The 18,047-nt window shown below is 50.1% G+C and overlaps 1 protein-coding gene across 2 annotated transcripts in view; it reads right to left on the reverse strand.

Annotated features, from left to right (window-relative positions):
* ENTREP1 (endosomal transmembrane epsin interactor 1) overlaps positions 1 to 18,047 on the reverse strand; it is a 79,460-nt gene that overhangs the window by 5,319 nt on the left and 56,094 nt on the right. For both annotated transcript variants that reach the window (XM_002708235.4, XM_051846407.2), the window contains 6 exons: positions 13,221 to 13,349; positions 11,608 to 11,715; positions 11,376 to 11,509; positions 4,989 to 5,118; positions 4,805 to 4,883; positions 1,698 to 1,850 (listed from right to left, as the gene is read on the reverse strand). In XM_002708235.4, coding sequence (XP_002708281.3) covers positions 1,698 to 1,850; positions 4,805 to 4,883; positions 4,989 to 5,118; positions 11,376 to 11,509; positions 11,608 to 11,715; positions 13,221 to 13,349 — 733 coding nt within the window. The remainder of the gene's footprint in view (positions 1 to 1,697; positions 1,851 to 4,804; positions 4,884 to 4,988; positions 5,119 to 11,375; positions 11,510 to 11,607; positions 11,716 to 13,220; positions 13,350 to 18,047) is intronic.

The following is an 18,047-nucleotide window of genomic DNA, read 5'->3' on the forward strand; positions in this document are numbered from 1 at the left end:
TCCTGCCCACTCGGCGGCTGCTGTGGAGACAAGAGGAGCGTGTCCTGTCTGGCTCCCACACGGTCAGTCCAGAGCTGTGGCAAACAACACAAGCTGTCAGGGGCGCAGGAGAAGCCTGCAAAGGCTCCAGACACCAGAGAGAGAGAGAGAGAGAGAGGGAGAGGAGAGAGAGAGAGGAAGGAGAGAGAGAGAGGAAGGAGAGAGAGGGGGAGAGAGGAGAAAGGATGTTCACAGTTGAACCCGCTTAGAGTTCTGGCAGGGCAGAGGGCAGCGACCAGAACAGTTCAGGAGAAGAACCCCTGCTCATGGGCATTTCCAGTTTCTTCCCTTTATTATTATCTTTTACAATTTTCCACAATGAAGAGATAACTGCACATGTTCAGGTATTCATAAATGAAGAATCCTCAAAAACTCCACGGAAAATGTGTATTACGAAAAACCTGGGGCCAGCACACAGAGGGTTAAGCCACTGCCTGTGACATCAGCAGCTCAAATGGGTGCCACTCCACTTCGGACCCAGCTCCCTGCAAATGCACCTGAGAAAGCAGCAGAGGACAGTCCAAGTCCCTGGGCCCCTGTGACCCATGTAGGAGACCAGGCTGGAGTTCCAGGCTCCTGGCTTGGGCTCCTGGCTCAGCCCCAGCCATTGAGGCCATTTGGTGAATGAACTAGTACACAGATCTCTTTCTCTGTCTCCCCTTCTCTCTGTAATTCTCCTTTCAAATTAAAAAAAAGTAAAAAGAAAAAGAAAAGCCTATGCATGAATTTCAAAATGTCTAGGAACCAAATATCTTTTTTTAAAAAAGATTTATTTATTTACTTGAAAAGCAGAGTTACAGAGAAAGAAAGAGGCAGAGAGAGAGAGATATTCCATCTACTGGTTCACTACCCAAATAGCTGCAATGGCCGGAGCTGCACCGATCCAAAGCCAGGAAACAGGAGCTTCTTCCAGGTCTCCCACGCAGGTCCAGGGGCCCGAGGACTTGGGCCATCTTCCACTGCTTTCCCAGGCTACAGCAGAGAGCTGGATTGAAAGTGGAGCAGCCGGGACTCGAACCAGTGCTCATATGGGACACTGCAACTGCAGACAGTGGCTTTTACCCACTATGCCACAGCGCCGGCCCTTAACAAACATCTTTTATTTCCACCTTTGCATGAACTTTTTGAAGTTCATAATCAGAAAAAAGTTTTTTTAAAACTTTTTAAGTAAATAACATCCATACACAAACACGCTGAAAACTGACAGGGAGAGAGCGTGTGCATTTCACACCACTCAAAGTTCTGAAAACAGGGTTGAATTTCAATGATTCAAGCTACCTCAACAACAAGTGTTGAATTATAAAGGACAGGTAAAAACGAGTACACTCCTCCGGCTTTTTCCTTACCGATCATAATTCCACAGGGTTACAAGCACCTGGACTTTCAGGCCTGGGACTGTGTGACTTTCTTCCTGGGCTACGCGGTAGTGAGCAGTCCAATGCTTTGGGTGACAACGACTTTCAAACACAAACCCTACCAGCCTCAGAAGACGTGGCCCAGGGCCATCGCTCCCGTGCGCGTGGAACGCCTGGCTCTCCCCGGGACGCTGAGCCTCCCTCCAGAGACCACAGAACCTGCAGGCCACAGCCACCTGCTTTGCCCTGGCGCCTTTGGACAAATGAGCAGAGCGCTCTTCAGAGAGCTTGGGGTGAGCTCACCTCTCTCCTCGCAGTGATGGAGCACGGGGTCACTCTTTGACCTTGCCCGCAGGGGTGGGGGGGCTCTCCGGCTTCGCCCGGGAGGCCCCCGGTTTGAGTTGGGGGTGGATAAGGATGTGCTTTCTTCTCCAGGTGTGCTCGGGATGTCCTCACCTGATAGAGAGAGAGAAAACATAAATGATCCTTCTGCAGCCTTCAAAGTGCTGGGCAGGAAACACCTGCGGACCCAGGCCTGCCAGGGCCAAAGTGATACACAGTCACTAACATTTACTTAGGCTGCTGGCCCGGGGAGCTCTTTCCCAGCGCTATGGGAAAATCTGCCTCTCCAAACCACCCCTCCACACCTAAAACAAGCAAAACAAAACAAAACAAAACAAAAAAACGTTAAATTCAAAAGCGAAACAAAGACCCACGCCAAAATGTTCGTTTTTCCCAAAACAGCTCAGAATCTCCCTGGAGGCATCCTCCTGCAGCTCAGGATGAGTCTGGCCCCATGGAAGGGACCACCTGCACAGGTTGGGGAGGGGGAGCTGCCGTGTGGGCTGAGACCAAATGCAAGCAGAGGAGGAATCTGCAAACCCCAGAGCAGCGCAGGCCGGGCGGTGAAACTTGCAGACAGTGAAGTTAAGAGCTAGAGGCCATTCAAGGAATCAGCGAGCCCGCTCTGGAACTAAATGGCTTCTGCTCAGGACAACAAAATTGCATCGTTTGGAGGCCTGAGTTGTGGCTCAGGAAACTGTTGTTACAAGTGAAAGAATCAGAGGCAGGCATATGTCGCAGTAGTTGAGACACTGCTTGGGACGCCTGCATCCCCTCTCGGAGTGCCTGGTTCAAGCCCTGGCTCCTCGGCTTCTGATCCAGCTTCTTGCTGAGGCACACCCTGGGAAGCAGCAGACGATCACTCAAACAGCTGAATACCTGCCACCCACATGGAGATCTGGATTGAGTACCCAGCTCCTGGCTGTTGCAGGCCTCTGAGAGTGAACCAGTGGATGCAGTAACTCTCTCCCTCTCACTCTCTTGCTATCTCTATATCTCTCCCTGCCTTTCAAATAAAATGAAAATAATAAGTTTACTTTATTTAAAGATTTATTATTTGAAAGGCAGAGTTACAGATAGGCAGAGGCAGAGAGAGAAAGAGAGAGAGAGAGAGTCTTCCATCCACCGGTTCATTTCCCAGATGGCCGCAATGGCTGGAGCTAAACTGATCCAAAGCCAGGAGCCAGGAGCCTCCTCCAGGTCTCCCACATGGGTGCAGGGGCCCAAGCGCTTGGGCCATCTTCTACTGCTTTCCCAGGCCATAGCAGAGAGCTGGATCGGAAGTGAAGCAGCCTGGACTCAAACCGGCACCCATATAGGATGCCAGTACTGCATACCAGGGCTTTAACCCATTGTGCCACAGCGCTGGCCCCAGTTTACTTTTTAAAAAGTTTTAAATGGAAGACCTTGGGACAGACATTTAACCTAGTGATGAAGATTCTGGTTAAGACACCTGCAGTCCCATATCAGAATGGCTGGGTTTGATACCCAACTCCAACTCCTGACTCCACTTTCCTGCTAATGCAGGCCCTGGGAGGCAGCAATGATACCTCAAGTCATTGGGTTCTTGCTACACACATGGGAGACCTGGACTGGGTTCCTGGCTCCTGGCTTTGTTGCATCTGTTTTGGAGTGAACTAGTTGATGAGAGTTTTTCTCTAATTGGTTGATTGAAAAACATATAAAAAGATCAGCTTGTATTGTGGTACTGCAGGGTAGGCCATCACTTGGGACATTTACATCTCATACCAGAGTGCCTAGGATACAGTCCTAACCCCACATCACATCCAGCTCCCTGCTGATGTTCCTGGGAGGCAGCAGATGAGAGCCCAAGTGCTTGGGCTCCTGACACACAGGTGGGAGACTCGGCTGGAGTTCTTGGCTCCTGGTTTGCACCAGGCCCAGCCTCAGCTGCTGCCGGCATTTGGTAAGATCAGTGAATGGAAGAGCACTCTGTATATGCATCTCTTCCTTTCTCTCCTTGTCATTTTGCCTTGCAAATGAATATACAAGCTTTTCTTTAAAAATGGAAGAATTACAAACATAGCTGGGATCACAGTCCCACAGTTCTTCAGAAGATGGAAGGTGAACAGAACAGAAAAACCCATCCAAGGGGCACTGCTGAAAAACGAGGCCCTCTAAAATAGCTGAAAGTTGCTCCAGTATTTATTATCATTTGCAATTTTGTCCCGATAGACACTCCTCTGTGCCGGTTAAAACAGCCCCAGTGTGAGAGAGCGCTAACAGCACTCCCTTACATTACAAGGATAAGTGAAAACTGATTCTAGTATTTAATGGAAGACTGAAAATCAGAGTTCCCGTGAAGGCAGCATGCCCTGGGCCCAAGGTTGACACAGCGCAGGCTCACAGAAAACCCGCCCCCCCGCATTGGAAAAAAAAAAAACAAACTCAGTTTATCTTAACAGGAGAAAGCCACAGCTAAGACAATACGAGAATGGCAAATGGAATCTGTGCTCCATTTCACAGGTTCCTGAGAGTGGTCTGGTTATTCATAAAAGATTCAAAGGGCATTTTTCCTGTTCACCTATGGTCTCCCAGTTAGAAGCCTAACTGGTGATAATGTTGTACCTAGAAAGAAGGATATAGCTGGAGACACTTGCTCCAAAATTTTTTTTTTTAAGATTTACTTTATTTGAAAGGCAAGAGAGAGAGAGAGAGAGAGAGAGAGACTGAAAGAGATCTTCCACCCACTGTTCACTCCCCAAATGGCTGGAACAACCAGGGCTAGGCCAGGCCAAAGCCAGAAGGCAGGAGTTTCTTTCATGTCTCCCATGTGGGTGGCAGGGGCCCAAGGACTTGGACCATCTTCTGCTGCTTTCCCAGGTGCATTAGCAGGGAGCTCAATCGGAAGCAGAGCAGCCAGGACTCCAACTGGCACCCATATGGGTGGGATGCCAACATCGCAGGGGGCAACTTAACCTGCTATGCCACAACGCCAGCCTTACTCCAAGAATTTCCGACCTCTAAGAAAATAGCAAACTGGTTATTATTTTGCTGTGCTTTAATCTACTGGATCATGACGTGGGACAGTGATGACGCGGGATTACCTTGAGTCACTTGGGCACAGACCACTTCCAGCGGGCTTGTAGCAGTCTCTGTCCCTTCTGGAATCCGGAATGCGGGTCCCTGAACAGCGGGACAGAAGAAGGTTACTGTGCTGCCGTCAGCTTACCCGCAGCAGAGCCCCGTGAGGCCCCCGGGGTGCTGCGTGAGGGCTGCGCAGCGCCGTACCTGCTCCCGGTCCATCTGGCTCACCACCGCTTCGTATGGGGGCGGCGGGTCCAGGGGACAGAACACCTCCACGCCTTTGATTCGTGCTCCATAGATGTGCGGCACGGGGATGATGTCAGAGGCGGCCATCCTAGGAACAGCATGGCGCCGCCGTGAGGAAGCCCACTGTGCGGGCGGCCATCGGCCCCTTAGGACGAGGGGCGCTCCCCGGTCCCCACCTCAGCCACCTGGTCCGCCCCACCCCTCCCTCCGCCTCCACAAACGCCAATCCACGGGACAGAAAAGGGACCAGGGGCTCCCTGGGGCTTGGGGAGGGCAGGAAGGGGCGTGACTGCCACTGGGTAGGGGTCTCCTTGGAAGTGAGGAAACGAATGAGATGGAGGTGTTGGAGGCATGGTGCTGCCACTGAATTCCACACTGCAAAGGGGTTAATTTCCTATTACGTGAATTGCTCAACACCGAGGACAGCTTCTTACAGTAGTACCTGAGCAGTTTCTCGTCCCTTACACGGCAGACTCACCGTTTGCCAAAGAAATACCTGAAAGGTGAGTTAACATAAAGCAAGAAGTGAACCACGTCCCAGCTCGGAGCCGGGGCGGGGACAGCAGGCGCAGCCACGGAGCTCCCCCAGGAGCTGCCCGCCAGGCCCGCCCCGTGGACAGGGGGCGCTCTCACCCACAGGGCTGCGGGCAGGGGCAAGCCAGGGGCTGCGGTGGGAAGCACAGGTCTGTACTCTGCTGGCTCCTGAACCCAGCCCAGGTGGCCAATAGGCTGGCACTCATTTGTAACAGGAACCCCACCACCACCAACAGAGGGAGAAGCACACCCAAGAGTGGAATGAACAAGGGGAAGAGGTCTCACAGCTGAAACAAACTATGTGGGTGCAGAGAAGCTGAACCTCAGGGAGAAGCCCACTCCATACCCTGCTACCTTAACCAGAACCGCAGCCGCTGTTCTCTAGGGTCAGTGAGTTTCTCCCCACAGCCTCCTCCTCCCCTCTTCTCTCTCATCCCCTCTCCTTCTCCCATTCTGGGCCTGGGAATACATGAGGATTCTTTATCGCTCACTGTTTACATTTGCTATATTTACCAATTCTTCATCATCTACAAATTACTGACGTTTAGACTTCCAAACTGCCTCCACCACGACCCCTGACTGCTTCTTAGATAATTTTCTGGGGGAAAGGGTTGTTTTTTGAGGGAGTTTTTTGTTTGTTTGTTGTCCTATGTGTGACAGACCCTCAAGCAAATTTTTTTTTAAATCTGGAAGATTTCCTGCCAATGTTCATGGATAATTCCACAAAATAAGAAACTAGATAATGAAAAACATGAAATTTAAAATAATTACTGCAAAAAAATACACACAAAAATCCAGAAAACCTTCATTCTGGCTATGGAGCATTAGAGAATGAAAAAAAAAATAAGATAATAGCAAAAGTATAACATCTGTTCTTGAGATACAAAAAAGGGAAAAACTCAAAGAGCCTGATAAAAAGCCGGATTCTGGGGGTCAGATGCATGCAGGTGACTGAATTTATGATCACTTCATTTCCTTCTTTGTGCTCATTTGAAGTCTGATGGGTGGAGGCAAAAAGTTGAAAAAGTTGTGATGGTCTTTCTTCCTAACAACAAAGTTCTGGAATTCTGGGATTTAAAAAAAATGAGACTTGTGCAGTCTGAAGGAAAACGCAGGAAAGCTCTGCCCCCTTTTCCTGTACGTTCCTCTGGTCATGAACCACACACATTCCCTGCCTGACCCGAAAGGGAAGGGAGAAGGTTCTGGGTCAACAACATACACCTAGCAAGTGCAGCCTCCCATCCAAGGAGAAGTGGCAGTCATGGGGCGGGGCTCCTGGCAAGAACAGCCTGAAAGACATCTGTTCCTCTACCTTGGTCCATCTTCTGTTGCTTTAGCAGAATGCCTGGGACCAAGGGATCTACGAAGAAGTGAAGGTGATTTGGGCTCACAGTTCTGGAGGCTGGCAGTTCAAGGGCATCATGGTGGCATCTGGCAAGAGTGACAATGGCTGCAGAGTGAGGGGCCACATGTGGAGGACACAGCACCAGGGGCAGTGTCACACTGTAACAATGCGCTCTCCAGGGGACCTGATCGAGGCCTGCCAGATGAACCCAGCCCCAAAAGAAAGGCAGGGGCCCCTCCCAATGACCCACACACCCCAGAGGCCCCACCTCCACACAGCACCACCAGAGCACACAGGCTGCAACATGAGTTTAGAAGGGACAAACCCCATCAAACCACAGCAACTCTGAGAGCAGGACTTGCCCATGGGTTTCCTCCAACCAAGGCCATGAGCGATTCCAAGAAGCCACTCTTCTGGCCCTAACTGGAGACTGCTCACCAATGACTGACAAAGTTTGTTTCAACCAAAGCGACCTAGGGGCTCCTTCTGTCCCCTCCAAAGGGCCCGGCTGCAGCCTTTAATTAGCATAACCCCCATGAACCAGCCTTCCAAAACTTAACAAGCCTCAGCAAACAACACAGGCATTGCTTCCCCGCTGTGGGCCTTAGCTAGAGAGTGAAACCCCCAGCGCTGCCTGCCTGACTGTGGGATAACCCTGCCAGCTTACACCCGAGCTGGGGTGACCTGGGCCTTGCTGAAGGCCACAGGCTTGGAAGAACAGGTCCCATGTCAGATCCTAAACCATCGCAGAATCTCTTCCAGGGGAAACGGGGTGCTTTTTCCAACCTGGCTGCAGAAGGAATGACGTCACAGTGGCCATCCCCAGGACCAGAAGAGCCTCACTGTGAGCAAGGCTGCTTCAGCATCAACCAAGGAGAGTCTTTCCCATTAAGCAACTTCTCATTTTACTGGTGAGTTGCTGGCTTTTGCTCTGATCCCCTGTCACTCCCAACCCTAGCCATGGAGTCCAACCCCTCTGGGAGGTTCTAATCCCAAGATTGGCCTGGGCCTCCCCTCTAGGAACCATCTCTCACTGCCTGTGGTGGGGCCCAGGTCTCAGTGTGGTCAGTGTTCTACAAAAGGCAATGGGCCACGGGGCCGGTGCCATGGCTCACTAGGTTAATCCTCCACCTGTGGCACTGGCACCCCATATGAGCACCAGGTTCTAGTCCCAGTTGCTCCTCTTTCAGTCCAGCTCTCTGCTGTGGCCTGGGAGTGCAGTGGAGGATGGCCCAAGTGCTTGGGCCCTGCACCCACATGGGAGACCAGGAGGAAGCACCTGGCTCCTGGCCTCGGATCGGCGTAGCTCCGGCCATAGTGGCCATCTGGGGGGTGAACCAACAGAAGGAAGACCTTTCTCTCTGTCTCTCTCTCTCACTGTCTATAACTCTACCTGTCAAATTAAAAAAAAAAAAAAGACAATGGGCCATGGTGGCTGCAGTTGAGCCCTGTTCCATCTGGGACAGTTGCTCAGATTTTTTTTTTTTATAGTAATGAAGTCTTTAAAATTCTGCTGCCTGGTAAGATAAGGGCAAATATTCCTGAGAGAAGTAGGCACACCAAGAGCATGTGGAATCGTGAACCAGTGATGGGGGAGCATGGTTGCAAGGATCTGAATGTGTCCCCCTGACTCACGTGTAGGAAACCTAATCCCCATGCAACTACGTCGGGAGGTAGAGTTTTCAGCAGGAGTTTAGGTCACGTGGCTCTGCCCTGACGAATGGGTTAAGGCCATGTGAACAGGGCTCCAGGGAGCAGGTTCTCCTTTGATCTCCGGCCGCAGGAGCACACAACGCTCCTTCCCTCTGGGGGACTCAGCCATCAGGCACCACCGCCTTGGAAAACCCAATATTGGCACCTTGACCTTGAACTTGACCTTGAACTTCTCAGTCTCCAGAACTGGGATGAATAAGTTTCTGTTCTTGGTAAATTACCCAAGCTGTGGCACCCTGCTACAGCAGGACAAATGGACTAAGACAATGGTCTAAGCTTTTATCAGTAAAAGGTTCTGTATGTCCATTATCTTGTAACAATGTTCCCAGCAGTCATGTCACAACCAGGTGAATGGGGAGACAGGCACAGAAATGGTAAGAAACCTGCCCAAGGAGACCCCAGAGCCTAGGCTCTCTCAACCAAGTCTCCAGGAAGCCTTTGCTGGTTTTGCTGGCTTCTCTGCTGTACCCGGGCCGGAGGCACACGGAGACACAGTTGCTGCCTTTTGGATTCCTGGCACGGGCCAATTTCTTAGACCCGGGGCCACCCTGGAGTAGTGGAGGGGGTGAGGGCCGCCCCGTCCTGGGCTTACAAAGGAGAGAAGCCTCTGCTGCAATCAGACTTCTGTTTCTGACAGTAACTTGAGAAGCCCTTCCTCAAGGAGATACCCATGCTAGGAGCGGCTGTATTTATAGAAGTTCAATAAATAAACCTCTTCTGGGAGGTCAGGGTAGCTCACAGGAAATGCAGAGCCTCTGCCTATGAAAACTCAATGGCAACTATGGGTGAAAGCAGTAGGAAGACGTTCGCCTAGCCACCCACCAACTGGTGTTCACGGCCAGTGGCTGTAAGGTCAACTTGTCGTGAGGCTGGCCAAGGCGGTCCAATCTAGAAACATCTTAATGGACTATGCATCCAAAGTGAGTAAGCGTAGCTCTCTGAAGAAGGAAGGTGGGCTGCACCCTAACACTATGGGGTGCTCGCTCCTGGGGCTCCAGGCTGGCGCCACAGACCCGGCACAGGGGCGTTTTGCGGGCACCCCCGCCCCTTGCCTGCCTTCTGGAGAGATCTAGGTAGAAAAGGTTTGTCTGCTGTCGCCCAGGGGCTGTCCCAGGGCTCACCGGGACGAACCCCAGGAGGCACCCAGGTCCTCTGAGAGTGGAGCGAGCCACGGAAAGAGCAGGATTCCGGTGGAGCAGCGAAGAGAACAGAAAGAGAGGAGAAAGCAAGGTCAGGGAGTGTGCGCGATGGGCTGCGCTCCGAAACCCACATGAGTCACTTTCCCTTTCTGCGGCAGCAGGAAACGGAATCTGGGCCTCCTCTGAGGTCAACCAGATGCCCAGCCACAGCCTCAGCGAGCCAAGGAGTTCAGTGTGAAGAGGGTGTTTCTCTCCCCAACAACAACCTACCGGCCAGTCTGGGACACCCTCTGCAGGCCGCACAAGGTGCAGAGAGGAGAGGCAGGTCTCCTTGAAGTCTCCTTGGCCTCCCTAACCCTTGGCTGGTTTCCTGAAACACCAGGGAGCCCTCCTGGCCCCAGAAGCTCTGGGATTCCAGGAGGTCCCTCCCTGCACGACAGAGAGGCTGAGCTGTCCCATGGGCCTGCCCTGTGCCATCTGTCCCCCCAGCTGAGTCAGCTGAGCATCCTCGGGCTCCTGCCTGGGCTGGAGGGCAGGGAGGGGATGCAGCAGGGGGAACGGGGTGGGGGGGCTCCTGTTGACTCGAGAGACAGGTGGAAGGAATGCTAATGGCATCTGGGTGAGTTCCATCTCCAAGTCACACACACCTGCCCCAAACTCAGGAAAACTGCTCCCCAAAGCCCTCAACTGGCACCAAACAGGGACAAAAAAACAGACATCTCTGGCCCTCTCAGTAAAAGATGCTAGTCTCTCTGTGGAACTCAGAGATTTTCTTTTGGAAGCTCAAATATAAGACTGCTCACCCTTGACACTCAGCTTATTGTCACTTCTTACAGGAAGTCATCCCTGACTGACTGACACACCTCACTAGTTCAGTTTAGGGAGACCTCCTCTCTGCACCCAGAATCCCTCTTTTGAGCGCTTCCCTGATCCTTCCCGGATCAAGCCGGTGTGCTTCCTCTTCGGAGGGGAGGAAGCAGGTCTAACTTTGAATTTCAATGACCCAGCACAGCCAGCAGGAAGCAGCAGAGGAGTGATGATGTCTGTTGCATGAATAAATGAAGTCACACTTTAGAGAGCTTTGATTCCAGATGTCACCAACGACCAGATGAACTCCTGTGATAGTTCATTCTACAAATACTACTTCCTCAGATGTAAGAAACCAATGCTGAGCTAGAATTTGAAAAAGAAAATAAGCACGGTGCCTATTTTTCCTCACCGAGGAAGATGGAATGAATAATTAATCATTTCTTAATGGCTGGGAAGAATGTCAGGACTGCTCAGAGCTGCCGACAGTGTTATAATGAAACATCGATTTGGCCTGATGGGGAGCGTTTCCAGGGCAACAGCGACTCTCAATCATGTCAAATTACAGCCCTTATCTCCCCGGGTGTCGCTTTTCCCTAAGTAGCTAACTGAAAGTGGAAAAGCCTATCTTTAGGTCAAGGTTTGACTTCTCTTGGATTCATCTGCTTTATCAGACAAAAGAGAGAATGAGGCAAAGAGGGCAGCAAACCCTGGAAAACCACCCCCTCCATTGCAGATGTCCCGGAACGCTCAGGGCTTGGGCTTGGAGAGCACCCCCAGGGGCACTGGGGGAGGGTCGGTGGATACCTGCGGCTCAGCCGAGGAGTACACGAGTAAAATGTAGCAAAATAGGACGGCGGAGGCACCGGCGGCACGAAGTCGTCGGGGTCTGGGATCCGCCCGTGTTCTTCCAGCTCCTCTGCGGAAATCTGGGCTTCATCCTGATCACAAAGCACCCGGTTAGTCCCCAGCGCTCACCGCCCAGAAGAGCACTGGGCGCCACCCAGGGGCCCACCTCAGACCCCCCGCGGGGACTCACGATGCAGGATCTCCGGGTGGCGAAGATCTGGAGGTAGCGTAGGGCGGCAGCCACCAGGCAGACGGTGGTGGTCAGCGCGTTCAAGGCACACAGGGCGAAGAGAACTTTCTAGAGAAGGGAGTAAGGGCGCCACTGAGACCTTCAGTGTAGACCAGACCGCGCTGTGACAGACAGTCTAGTAACACTGTCCCAATAAGACGATTCTCATGAGAAAACACACGCCAAGGAATCAGACAGAATTTGGCTTGTATATGCACCTGTGCTGAACATGCACTTGATTTCTTCTTGTCAGTACTCCCTAAACAGTGCAAGGTAAGCGCTACTGACACAGCACGTGTGTTATCGTGGGTATTTGAAGTAATCTAGAGATGATGTAGAGGTTGGGAGGCTGTGCATGTTTCTCGCTGGAAGCATCAGAACATTCTCTACAACTGGTCTCTCCCGGAGCACAGTGAGGCTGCTGCTGAAGCCGGTGCCCCCAGGGAGAGCAGCGGCCGGCCTCCCACAGAAGGCAGGCTGCTCAAAGGCTGGCCACTGAAGCTATTTCAGGAGCCACACTAGCTGTGCTAGGACTCCGCAGGGGCCAGGCAGCCGGGGAGCACACAGGGCCTCCTCCTCTAAACACACATCCTAAAATAGCAACAAGGAATGCCACGGGTTTCTGCCCTGGCTCTTTAGCAGGGCTTTCCCCAAACTAAGTCCTGACTCAGAGTTTGGGGGTGACTCAGCTCCCAAAACTTCCAAAGGCAACGAAAGCAGGCCATGCTTCTGTCCTATAGAACCCAGAGCTGGCAGCTTTCAATGGTCTCTCCCTTCCTCTCTCTCTCTCTCTTTCTCTCTCTCTCTCTGCTGAGAGAGTCCTCCTCCCCACAAAAAAAAAAAAAAAAATAAAAAATAAAATAAAGAAAAGCCAAGAGTGTATAATTCAGGTTCCTCAGCTTGATTTTGTCACTCACTCGGCCAGAACATGAGGCTGATGACATATTTCTCTTCAACTGTGCTCATTTGTTTGAGTTTTAAATCCCCAGCTTACTAGAGGGGTTGCCTATTAAGAGATTAAAGTGCTAGAATTTCTCCTGTATTTTCTGGCCCATCTCTCTCTTTAGTCCGTGTATCGGAGAAAGGCCACACAGAGGAGCCCACATGGCTCACTGAAACCAACAAATGGGCATCAGAGCAATGACAAGTGAGCATGCAATTTCAAAGTTTTGCAAAAACTATTTCGTGTGTGTGCGTGTGTGTGTGCACGCGCACACGCACAATTATATATGTTCACAGAAAGTGGAACTAAAAGAAAACCTGGATTTTCTGTGAACTTCTTGAAGCGCCCCTGGTCTGGACAAGGGTGTGAATACACATGCACACTTGGGCTCTGGTCACTTTTCACTGTCTTACGATTCTTGAGCACACAGAGAGTTAGCCATACGTAAGTCACACAGCCACGTGTGCTTCCTCCTGCCCTCTGGCCTGTCCCTGAGCCACTAATGGGGGGTGCTCTTGGCTGCTTTCGGCAGTGTGGTTGCGTGCAGTGCAGGTCAGTTTCGGATGGCTGTGCCTTGGTTGGGGCTCTGCGCTGCATTTGCTGGTGAGAGCTGGAGTCCAGCGGGAGGTACCTTAAGTAGAAGATGCACAGCACTGCAAGGCTGAACTGGAAAGAGTTTCAAGGCATTTTCTTTGTCCGTGCATTTGGCTGGTTGAAATTCTTCACAACAGAAGCAAATCTTGCCTTCACCTAAGTCCACCTTAAAGAGGAAAAGGCAAAACAATAATTTTTAATTATGAAGGGGAAAAAAAAAATCTACACCCCAGAACGCCAGTCCTACAGAAGGGGTTATGGTAGGCTTCCGTATCAGGCAGCACCTGTAGCAGTCACTGCAGCATAGGGTCTACCGCAGGAATAACTGAACCCAGAATTGCAGTGGCTCAGCTAACAAAGGTTATTCCTTACCCACGCCACATGTCCACGGCAGGTGAGTAGGAGGTCCTGCTCACCATCCCCCTTGGGGGCCAATCTGATGGAGTGTCTACCACCCCAGTGTAGACTCAGCAAGATGGCATGAGAGTTGTACCACAGAGGCAGAGAGCGAGCACATGGCATCTGCACAGTGGCACGCAGAACAGGGTTGGCAGATAAAATACAGCATGCCTAGTTGAATTTGAATTCAGGTAAAGAGCTAGTTTTCAAAATATAAGTACATTCTAAACATTGTATAAACCAAGCTTGTACTAAAAATTATTAGCTTTTTATGTGAAATTCAAATTTAACTGGATGTCCTATAATTTTACTTGCTAAACCTGGTACCCCCAGCATAACGCTTCCCTGCTCATCATTTTAACGCATAATTTCATTGCACATCCCAACCACATAACCCCACCTATCTCCAAGAAAGCAGAGGAAGTCCAACCTACCAAGTGTCTATAAGCAAGCACCCAGCCTCCCCAAACCCTGCAGGCTTTTTGGGGTGGGCAAGGGCTGGCCTGTGGGTCTGGCAACCACTGGCAGCACTCACAATTTGATAAATCTACAGCAGGCTAATTTTTAAGCTGATGATTTTGTATGGCCCCAAAATGACATTATAAATATCCAAATGGCCCTTGGCAGAATAAAAAGGTCCCCACCCTTGTGAGATTTCTGAATTTACATCTTCAACGTAGTCATAGATTCTTGTTACTTTATTTTAAGTAATAATGAATGAGTAACCTTGTGTATGTTTAGTGAGATACTTTGCAAACTTCGGGTCACTTTTCAAATTTTTCTTGCTAGGTAGAGAGGCACACAACACTGATTCTGGTGCCCAAGACTCCTAACTTGAGGGCAGAGGTCCATCTTACTTGCTTTGCAACCTGGGCTATTGAAGTTGGCCACTCTGTTTCGCATAAAGGAGAGGCTATCCCTTTTTCACTAATTGTTAAATTAATTAGGTAACTCTGACTTCACTCGTTAAAGGACTCATCATCAATCTGGAAGAATAAGGAAACATCTACTATTCATTACTTGTTAAATGGCAAGGGGTGGGAGTGGTACTTGTTGGATTAAGATTTTTAACCTCTAGTTAGAATAACAGACTTCATGGCATTTTCCAAACTAGAAGAAAACGTCATTCTTTACGACCCAAGTTACCAGGAAGCTATGTAAAAAAAAAAAAAAAAAAAAAAAAAAACCTCCATTATCAGATTATGTAACATTTGGGCAGGACACTCGTTAGCTTTTTCTTTTGAGGTGGAATGTATATACACCCATAAAATTTATATATGCAAATATTCAATGTGCCATTCAAGGAATTCTGAGCAACACACAGTCTGTGTAACCCAAACCCGATCACCAGAGAGGACATTGCCATCACCAAGAATACTCCCTCATGCCCCTCCCCTTGCCCGCAGCTCCCAGCCTCCTCGAACAACCACTCCTGTGAGTTTCTGTCTCACACACACTCCTTCTGCCACTTACAGGGCTCCCTGGATTCTAACATTTTTTATTCTTTATCTGCAATCACACTGAAAAGGATGCATTATCACATCTTGATGTGAACTCTGCTTATTTGATAGGCATTATCACATTTCGATAAGAAATCTGCTCCTGGTACAAGGAATTATGACTGTGGCTACTCAATGGGCTCTATAATCTCTATCAGCTCACGCCCATGTGGTTTCTTCCCTTCCCTGGGTGGTCTATGGAGGAGGTATCCCAGCAGTGCCTCCCCCACCTAAATCCCTAACCACACACACAACAGCATAGGGCTAGGTGGGTAAGCAGCTTTCTTCCATGGTCTCATGTTTCTGAAGACCCAGCCTGCTACCCTTACGTATCTACACTAGCCTTAGCACCTATTCCTGGGGCCACTGAGTCAAGCTTGCTTTAGGCCACACGAGAACTTGATCTCCTTTTCTGTCCTCTCAGGGACCACTGGCTATCTCTCTGTCCCTCTTCCACAGTCAATACCAGCTCTTTCACTGGGCTGAATTCAGCAGGGGCTATCAATCCCACAGGGCTTCCTCCTTTAAGCCTCCGGTGGAGAAGTTCCTGTTTGAACACCAGCGGCACTCCTCAGTAGAAGCAGTGCAATGTCTGTTTCTTATCCTTGGTGCAAATCTCAAGACCAGACCTGAGGACTCCACCTCCCTCAGAACATAACAGGTGTCACCTTACCAAGTGCTCGCTTCCCAAGCAAGGTGTTCAGCTATCTGAGAAACCTGGCCTGGGCGGGCTGCACACATGCCTGTGTTATTCACAGACCAGCAGACCCCCAGGTCAGTGGAAACATCGGCTATCTGGAACCTTTAGGGGGTGCTGGTCTGAATGGCAACACTTGCCAGGTGGCTAATAGTCAAGCCCTTTAAATAAGAGTGTAGGGGCCAGCACTGTGGTGTAGCGGATAAAGCCACTGCCTGCAGTGCTGGCATCACATATGAGCACCGGTTAGCATTCCAGCTGCTCCACTTCTGATCCAGCTCTTTGCTATGGCCTGGGAGAGCAGTAGAAGCTGTCCCAAGTCCTTGGGCCCCCGCCACCTACATGGGAGACCCAGAATAAGCTCCTGGCTCCTGGCTTTGGCCTGGCCCAGCCCTGGTTGTTCCAGTCATTAACACAGTGAACAGTAGGTAGAAGATCTCTCTTTCTCTCTCTCTCTTTTTCTATCTCTCTCTCTCTGCCACTGCCTCTCTGTGACTCTGCCTTTCAAATAATAAATAAATCTTTTTAAAAAAATAAATAGAGTTGTGTGAAAGCTTAACCACGAAATGAATATTAATTCCTGAGTCCACCTGCTACAAGGAAGCCCTGAGGCTCTGGGCCAAGGACTCAAAGCCAAGATGCACTTTGTGCTCCTTATTTCTCCTGTTCCTGATCCTTGCAAAATCTAATACCGCCACCTCCATTCTTAGTCCCGTCTCTGCCCACTATCTCTACAGACAATTCTAACTTCTCTTCAATCTCTTTAACCTACCCACAAACAGACCTGTAGCAGTCTCCCCAATTCTAACTAGTAAACACCTGCCTTTATTACCTGAAGCTGTCAGAACCACCCCTTCCTCCCATCATTCTCCAACATTGTGGCTCTTTTTATTTTGTAAGGCAGAGTTACAGAGAGAGAAGGAGAGAGCCTCCTTCTGCCGGTTCACTCCCCACATGGCCACAGCGGCAAGGCTGAAGCCAGGAGGCAGGAGTCTTTTCCAGGTCTCCCACATGGGTGCAGGGACCCAAGCTAGGAGACCCAGCCTGAGCCATCTTCCACTGCTTTCCCAGGAGCATTAGCAAGGGAGCTGCATCAGAAGTGGAGCAGCCAGGATACAAACTGGTACCCATATGGGATGCCAGCGCCACAGGCAGTGGCTTTACCCGCCATGCCATAGTGCTGCCTCCAACACTGTGGTTCTTAACCCTATCTCCATATTAAAAGTTTCTGGAGCGGGGTGGCTGTGGTGCCATGCAGATCCCGAGGAGGCAGCAGGTGATGGCTCAAGTGATTGGGTTCTCGCCACTCCCACGGGAGACCTGGATTAGCTCTTGACTTCTGGCCTCAGTCTTGCTTAGTCCCGGGCATAGTGCACATTTGGAGAGTGACCCAGAGCATGGGACGTGCTCTCTCACCTTCTCTCTGTCTGCCTACCTCTCTTAATTAATTAAATCAAGCAACCTTGGATTTAAAAAAAAAAATAGCGACCAGGAAGCTGCAAATTAAAGTAGCAATGAGCTCTCACATTAGTGCCACCAGGCTGGCAAAAAGTTAGAGAAGCACTCATTGCTGGTGGAGCCCTGGAGAGTTACTAGCAGGAATGCGAGGTGAAGCCATTTAATAAAGGAACTGGCTAGCCATTGTAAATGAAATATACTTCCCCAACTACTTAGGAAAACTATTTAGAAGCTTCTTATAAATACATTTACCACCTGACCCTACAATTCTTTGCTTAGCTACTTACTCAAGAGAAATGGAAACAGCTCCCCCCACAACCTACACAGTAATGTTCACAGCAGCTTTGTTCATAAAACCCTCAAACTGGAAATCACCCAAGCGTCCATCAACGCATGAAGAGATTAAACACACTGGAGTGCTCCATGCAATGAAATACTGCTTTGGCAAAAAAAAAAAAAAAAAAAAAAAAAGGCAAGCAACTGATAGGATCCAAAGCAGGAGTGAAACTCAAAAACCACAGGCTGGGCAACATGAGTCAGATCCCACCAGGACCACACTGCACACTGTATGACTCTGTTCATGGGAAGTTCAAGAACAGGCTACATGAACTTGTCCTGAAAGAAACAGGAACTGAAGCTGTGCGTCAGAGAGTAGAGACTGCCTGAAACGGGAAAGCAAAGAACTGTCCAGGGCAACAAAAATATTCTAGATCTTGTCCGGAGAGTAATGTAAGTGCGTACCGTTGTCAAGATGAGTGTATGCCAACAGTCAAAATTCAGTGAACTGCACCCTAAGGACCTGTGCCCATTT

This window comes from Oryctolagus cuniculus, chromosome 1, assembly GCF_964237555.1.
Source record: "Oryctolagus cuniculus chromosome 1, mOryCun1.1, whole genome shotgun sequence".
Taxonomy (NCBI): domain Eukaryota; kingdom Metazoa; phylum Chordata; class Mammalia; order Lagomorpha; family Leporidae; genus Oryctolagus; species Oryctolagus cuniculus.